Source organism: Scyliorhinus canicula, chromosome 10 (assembly GCF_902713615.1).
Source record: "Scyliorhinus canicula chromosome 10, sScyCan1.1, whole genome shotgun sequence".
NCBI classification, from domain to species: domain Eukaryota; kingdom Metazoa; phylum Chordata; class Chondrichthyes; order Carcharhiniformes; family Scyliorhinidae; genus Scyliorhinus; species Scyliorhinus canicula.
The window spans coordinates 19,011,907-19,019,941 of NC_052155.1; the positions used below are offsets into that span (position 1 = coordinate 19,011,907).

Below are 8,035 nucleotides of genomic sequence, written 5' to 3' on the forward strand. Positions count from 1 at the left end.
CGAACAGCGTCTTACCAGGTCTGGATGTATGAAGCTCTCTGTGCTCCCGGAGTCGAAGAGGCATGGCGTTTTGTACCCGTTGATATGGACCTCTGCCATCGAGGTTCGCAGATGCTTCGGGCGTAATTGGTCCACGGTGACCGCGCTGAGTTGTGGGTAGTCGGCGGCTCGATCAGCTGTGCTGGAGTGGCCTCGTGATGACTGCCCTCTGAGTTCATAGTCGTATTCTTCCGATCAGTTGTCCGAGCGTGGAGATGCAGGTTGGGCCCGTGGATCTCACGTGGCGGGCGGCGAGGAAGATGGTGTCCAAGATGGCGGCCCCCATGAGTCGCATGTGGCCGGCCGCGTGGTGGAGGTTTGCCAAGATGGCAGCCCCCATGGATCGCACGTGGCGGGAGGGGGTGGAGTCGGAGCATAGGCCGCAGCGTTTCGGGCCCCGCGGGCCTGCGGGTATGAGGAGCGATTACTTTGTGCCGCTGGGGAGTTTGAAGCTGGGGCCCTTTTTGCGAGGCACACTCTTGCGTAATGGCCTTTCCGCCCGCAGCTGCTGCAGGTCGCATTGCGATACCGCGGGTGCTGATTCTCGCCGCAGAAATGGCAGGCTGGAGCAGCATAGTAGCTGGCTGGGCAGCATGGTGGCTGGGCGGCCGCGTAGCACAGGCCTGGGGGAGTCGCTGGTCGGGGGCCCATGATTGGGTCGCGGGGTCCGCGGGAAAAGAGTTAAGGCTGCAGAAGGAGACCTCCATCGTGGTAACAGCTTCCACAGTCGTTTCTAAGTCTTGGGCCCCCTTTTCCAGCAGTCGTTGGCGCACATAATTAGACCTGAGGCCCGCTACAAAAACATCGCGTACAGCAAGTTCCCTGTGTTCAGCCGCGGTAACCGCTTGGTAATTACAGTCATTGGACAAATTATTGAGTTCCCTTAGAGATTCGGCGAGTGATTCTGTAGGCTGCTGGCGGCGAGTCGTGAACACATGGCATGCGTAAACTTCGTTAATGGGCCTTACATATATCTCATTGAGTACTGCTAGCGCTGCAGTATATGAACCGGCCGAGTTTAGTTGCGTAGAGATTCTGTGGCTCACCCTCGCGTGCAGTAGACTTAACTTCTGTTCCTCTGTCGTTTCGGCTGTGCTCGCTTCTGCCAGGTAGGCCTTGAAGCACCGCAGCCAGTGGGAGAAGATTTATTTAGCCTCTGCATCCTGCGGGTCGAGTTCCAGGCGTCCAGGCTTGAGGGCTGATTCCATGATCGATCTTGACTGTTCTTAAGTAGATTAAATTGATGGAACCATCAATTCACCAGACACGTGTTTCCGATATGAATATAGGCTTTAATCTACTTACTACAGAGCCAGCCTGTTACCCGTTGATGAACTCTCAGTGAACCTCAGGCTGACTCTGGGCAAGAGTATTTATACAGCAGCACTAGGGGGAGGAGTCATAGGCGGAGCCAAGGGTGGAGCCCTGTACAAGTTCCTGAGCATTCCCAGAGCTACTCCCTTAGTGGTCGGATAACGCTACTGCACTTACAAAGATATAGTGTGAATTATCATGTTACATTCACCACACTCCCGCCACTGAGAAATGGGCCGTGGGGGAGAGAATCTCGCCCCGGGATGGAAACCTGGCTGTGTTTCTGCGGTTTTCAGTCAGGGCCTGACACTTTGCCATCTTTCAGGAGAATTCCACCCTGAGGCTCTTTCGGACTGGGCTATGACCCAATGGAAGTTCCAACAGAATCTCCACAGAGCTTGTGTTGGGACTTCCCATACGGCCCATCTCCCGATCTCCATCTATCCGGAGCCGGAAGATCTGGCTAGCACCGTAAAAGTTTCTAGAGAGACAGACAGCCAGAGTTCCCACTCAAACAGTCCATCTTACTGATTCACACAACTACATGTTTCCACATGACACACTCATGAATTAAAAACATTGCATTTTAAAACACAAAACGCAATTTAATACTGGTGGGCAGAGATTGCCAACAAGAAAATAAACGATAATCTTTGGAATGGCACATTTGTTGGCTGGAGTGCATTCTTCCTCAATGGCTTCGTCATGGTTCAAAGTTTATGCGTGGCTGGAGAGTTGCCAGATTTCGCGCGCAATTGTAATACGTGTCACTGAAGTGACAACGATAGTTTCAATGCAAACAGGAAAGTAACAGAAGAAGGAATAAGGTCAGTGCTGAGGCCCCTCCCTGTGACCATAACCCTAGTGAAGGAAGAGGAATTGTGTCGGCAAACTGGATTTGGAATCAGCCTGGAGTCCGTGGCCGCGCCCATCCGAGAAGCTGAGAGAGTGGGGCGCCTTGCTGCTCGGTCTGGACCATGGCCCTGAGCGGGAAAGCAGAGACGGCTCTCAGTATTAACGTCAGTGCGGCCAGGGCGCTGCAGGAGCTGCTCAAAACAAACCTGGGACCCAAAGGTACGATGAAAATGTTAGTTTCCGGCGCTGGAGACATCAAACTAACCAAAGACGGCGGGGTGCTCCTCAGGGAGATGCATCTCCAACACCCCACAGCCGCCTTTATTGCCCAGGCTGTGGCTGCTATGGATGACACTGTGGGAGATGGAACCACCTCTGCTGTTCTAATCATCGGGGAACTCCTGAAACAGGCCCACCGCTACATCTCAGAGGGAATCCACCCCCGAGTTATCGTACAAGGATTGGAATTGGCCAAAGAAGAAGCAATATCGTGCCTTGAGGAACTGTGGGAAGATGAAGACAATTCAATCAGGGAGAAAGTAGTTCGCACCTCGCTCAGAACGAAGGTTGACCCAGAGTTGGCCGATCGCTTGACAGAGCTGGTGGTGGACGCAGTGACATCTATTTATCACTACAGACAGCCCATTGACCTAAACCTGGTGGAAATAATGGAGATGCAACAGCAGACAGACTGTGACACTATCCTGGTCAAAGGGCTGGTTCTAGATCATGGTGCTCGCCATCCCGAAATGAAGAAGCGATTGGAGGATGCTTACATCCTCACCCTGAATGTGTCTCTGGAACATGAGAAAACAGAAGTTAACTCGGGCTTCTTTTACAAGAATGTCGAGGAAAGGGAAAAGTTTGTGAAAGCTGAGCGACAGTTCATTGAGGAAAGAGTGAAGGCGATCATAGCACTAAAGAGAAAGGTGTGCGGTGACTCCGACAAAGGATTTGCTGTGATCAACCAGAAAGGCATTGACCCTATGTCGCTTGAGATGTTTGTGAAGGAGGGTATTGTAGCCCTGCGAAGGGCCAAGAGGAGGAATATGGAGAGGCTGCCACTGGCATGCGGAGGTCTGGCAGTGAACTCTGTGGAGGATCTGACTGAAGAGTGCTTGGGCCATGCAGGATTAGTGTATGAGGAGACACTGGGAGACAGCAAGTACACATTTATCGAAAAGTGTGACAATCCCCAATCCGTCACACTGCTTATTAAAGGACCCAATAAGCACACAATTACCCTGATCAAGCAAAGCATTCGCGATGGGATGTGGGCCATGAAGAATACCCTTGAGGACGGCGCTGCCATGCCTGGCGCAGGAGCTGTTGAAATACGCATTGGAAGCGAGCTACTAAACAACCGTATAGCTAAGGTCAAAGGGTGTGCACGATTTGGATTTCAAGCTTTTGCTGATGCCATTCTTATCATCCCTAGGACACTGGCCCAGAATGCAGGGTATGACCCTCAAGAGATTGTGTCAAAGGCCCTGAGCAGAGAACAACAAACTACCCTACCAGTGGGCATTGATTTATCCAGTGGTGAGTTAATAGTAGACTGGGAGACTCCTGTATGGGACAATGCTTGTGTCAAACATCAGTTGATACATACCTGCACAGCCGTAGCAAGCAACCTCCTCTTAGTAGATGAGATTGTAGGAACTGGGATGACTTCAGGTAAAAAGTGAATGGATCTGACTGGATGATCAAAATGTCATCAATTTCAAAACTGAATTGAATTTGACAGAATGCAAATCAAAAGTTACAGAAAGAAATGAAATGGGGAAAAATTGAAATGTACTGTATGTGGTGAAGGATGAACACATCTGAAATGGATAAGGAAAGTTGTTTTGATTAAAATTAAATAAATATGATCAATTTGCCTTTGGACTGTATTATTTCAGTATTATTTTAGTCCAGTGTCTTGTGAAGGAATCACCAATACGCAAAGGCCTGTTGGATTCAAGGTGACATCCAATTATTTAAAAGGTGAAATATATCTTGATAACCACAGATTTGTTTAACTCGCATCAATAATTAGCAAAATAATGGAATCAATTGTTAAAATTAAGAAAAGTAACCTAATATATACCAGGTAATTTAAATCTGCCTGAAAAATCATCTTGATATGTCAGAAGACAGCTCAAGTGGATATTGATAAGTATGAAGTAGACTTTCAGAAAATTATTGCCATGATTAAATGTTGCTACTTTTGAAAGTTAAGCGTAATAAATCCTGTTTTTCAATTAATCATTCAGATAAAAAAACAAAAGTGCTGGAAATACTGAGGAGACCAGAACTGATTTAAGATCATGGACCTGAAATTTTAACTCTGTTTCTCTCCACAGAGACCTGCTGAGTGTTTCCAGAATTTTCTGTTTTCATTTCAGATTTCCAGCATCTGGAGTATTGGATTTGTTTTTTGTTTCAAAGGTTTGGATGAATATGAGGCTTCATATTCTCTGTAATCATCACAGCCTCCTCCCCCTCCCCCCCACCCCCCCGAGGTGGGTGGATTTTCCTGTGGAAGTTGGCTATCAGAGTGACCTTCTGGCCCTGAAGAAGTCTACGACCTTTTGCATGTGATTTTCCCAGTGAAGAAGGCTGGAAAATCCCACCCCAAGTCTTTATTGTGGTGTGCAATCTACCCATTTGAATGCAAAGTACTTTGATCTTTTTTAAAAACATAACTGCACATCTTAAAAGGGACAAAATTGTTTGTGTGCTGTATCTTCTGCATCTTGATGTTTGCAAGGGCCCAGCTTTACAAAAAATATTGCTGCTGGCCTCAGCCATTTTACATTCAAGTAAAATTACAACATCGATGGTCAGCATTCTTTCCTGTTAATGCCGATCACAGGATACAGGCAAGTTGAGAAATGTTGCAATTCTGTCAAACTGTTGATATCTTGTGTTATAGCTGGAGCATCAAACACGTGCAACAGGTGTGCACCAAAAGCAAACTGATTTCAAATACAAGGCAATGTTCAGTCTGCTGATCTACAATGTGGTGCAGGGAAGGCCCAAGTTCCATCTCTGGCTTGAGGTGATGTAACCCATTGCACGGTACGGTACAGCACGGTAGCATTGTGGATAGCACAATGGCTTCACAGCTCCAGGGTCCCAGGTTCGATTCCGGCTTGGGTCACTGTCTGTGCAGAGTCTGCACATCCTCCCCGTGTGTGCGTGGGTTTCCTCCGGGTGCTCCAGTTTCCTCCCACAGTCCAAAGATGTGCAGGTTAGGTGGATTGGCCATGATAAATTGCCCTTAGTGTCCAAAAGTGGCCTTAGTGTTGGGTGGGGTTACTGGGCTATTGGTATAGGGGGAGGTGTTGACCTTGGGTAGGGTGCTCTTTCCAAGAGCTGGTGCAGACACGATGGGCCGATTGGCCTCCTTCTGCACTGTAAATTCTATGATGATCTATTGTTCCTGGGCTTTTCTGCAGTATTTCTGCTCTGTGCTCACTTTATCAGTTTATTCTGAAACAATTAATCATAATAATATGGGGGGGCATGGTAGCACAGTGGTTAGCGCTGTTTGTAATAATAATATTTATTAGTGTCACAAGTAGGCTTACATTAACACTGCAAAGAAGTTACTGTAAAAATCCCCTAGTCGCCACATTCCGGTGCCTGTTCGGGTACACCGAGGGTGAATTCAGAATGTCCAATTCACCTAAAAAGCACAACTTTTGGGACTTGTGGGAGGAAACGAGCATCTGGAGGAAACCCACACAGACATAGGGAGAACGTGCAGAAGACGCCCAGATAGTGACCCAAGCCGGGAATCAACCGGGTCCCTGGGGCTGCGAAGCAACAGTGCTAACCACGGTGCTCCTGTGATAACAATCACACAGTCACTGAGGTAACAAATTCAAACAGGTGTGTTCAAAGTTGGCCATCTCCAGAGACAGGCAGCAACCATCATTTGCTGAAGTCCTAGAATTATGGGCACGCCCCCCCCCTCCCCCCCCCCCCCCCCCCCCCCCCCCGCGCTCCATAAACATCTCCCTTTTGACAGTGGCACGGGCCCAGCACATCAGTACAGAAAAACAACACTGAAGCATTTGCAAACACCTTCAAATAGATTTAGCATGTGAATGATGCATGTTAGCCTACCCTGAGGTCTCCAGCATCTAATGATGACCATGAAACCATTGTTGATTGTCATAAAACCCATCTGGTTCACTAATGTCCTTCAGGGAAGGAAATCTGCTGCCCTTAACTGGCCTGGCCTACATATGACTCCAGACCCCATAACAATGTGGTTGACTCTTAACTGCCCCCTCAAGGGTAATTAGGGATGGACAATAAATGCTGGCATAGCCTGCGATGCCCATGTCCTATGAATGAATTTTTTAAAAATCACAGTCTTCAGCCAATTTGATATCAAAAAACTGTTTAAGGCACTGGATACTGCAAATGCTCTGGGCCCTGACAACATCCTGGCAATAGTACTGAAGTCTGCTCCAGAATTAACAGCTCCCATAAGCAAGCCCTTCTAGTAGAGCTACAACATATCTTTTATTTATTCATGGGATGTGGATGTTGCTGGCGAGGCCAGCATTTATTGTCCATCCGTAATTGCCCTGAGAAGGTGGTGGTGAGCTGTCTTCTAGAACCACTGCCGTCCATGTGGTGTAAGTACACCCATGGTGCTGTTAGGGAGTTAGGAATTTGTGAAGGTTTTGACTCCGGAACAGTGAATGAACAATGATATATTTGTAAGTTTGGATTGTGAGCGACTTGGAGCTGATGGCATTCCCATGCTTCTACCCTTGTCCTTCTAGATGATAGTGGTGTTTGGTTTGAGAGGTGCTGCCTAAGGAACCCTGGTGTGCATCTTGTGGATGATACAAACTGCTCCCTCCGTGGTGGAAGGAGTGAATGTTTGTGGAAAGATTGCCAGTCAAGTGGGCTGCTTTGTCCTGGATGGTGTTCAGCTTCTTGCATGTTGTTTGAGCTGAACTCATCCAGGCAACAAGAGAGTGTCCCATCACACCGCTGACTTTTGCCTTATAGATAGTAGACAGGCTTCGGGGAGTCAGGAGGTGAGTTACTGACAGCAGAATTCCCAGCCTCTGAATGGTGCTGAACATTGTGCAATCATCAGCGAATTGTGCAATCACCAGTGAACATCTGACCTTATGATGGGAGGTAACTGATGAAGCAGCTGAAGATGGTTGGGCCTAGGGCAAAACCCTGAGGAACTCCTGCAGTGATGTTCTGGAACTGAGATTAATGACTTCCGACCATCACAACTATCTTCCTTTGTGCCAGGTATGACTCTAACCAGCGGAGGATTTTTCTCCTGATTCCCATTGATTCCAGTTTTTCTTTTTTTTTAAATATAAATTTAGATTGGATTGGATTTGTTTATTGTCACGTGTACCGAGGTACAGTGAAAAGTATTTTTAGAGTACCCAATTCATTTTTTCCAATTAAGGGGTAATTTAGTGTGTTCAATCCACCTTCCCTGCACATCTTTGGGTTGTGGGGGGAAACCCACGCAAACACGGGGAGAATGTGCAAACTCCACACAGGCAGTGACCCAGAGCTGGGTTCAAACCTGGAACCTCGGCGTCGTAAGGCTGCAGGGCTAACCCACTGCACCACTGTGCTGCCCTGGTTCCAGTTTTTCTAGGGGTCCTTGATACCACATTTAGTCAAAAGCTGCTTTGATGTTAGGGGACCAAGGGTCTAATGAGTATGGGAAATTGAAGGAAATTAGTATTACTAAAAAAATAGTGCTGGAGAAATTAATGGGACTGAACGCTGATCCACCTGCAGGCACTGATAAAGGATGTGGCCATCAAAATAGTGGGTG

At 47.7% G+C, this 8,035-nt stretch overlaps 1 protein-coding gene across 1 annotated transcript; it reads left to right on the top strand.

Annotated features, from left to right (window-relative positions):
• The first annotated feature begins 2,101 nt into the window (after positions 1 to 2,101).
• On the top strand, positions 2,102 to 4,096 carry LOC119972264 (T-complex protein 1 subunit zeta-like). The gene has a single exon (XM_038808670.1). The coding sequence runs from the start codon at positions 2,331 to 2,333 to the stop codon at positions 3,894 to 3,896; it is 1,566 nt and encodes a 521-aa protein (XP_038664598.1). The 5' UTR covers positions 2,102 to 2,330; the 3' UTR covers positions 3,897 to 4,096.
• Positions 4,097 to 8,035: the final 3,939 nt, after the last annotated feature.

What these genes read in the sequence shown, in the direction of transcription:
- LOC119972264 (XM_038808670.1), top strand. Translation starts at nt 2,331, where the DNA reads ATGGCCCTGAGCGGGAAAGCAGAGACGGCTCTCAGTATTAACGTCAGT.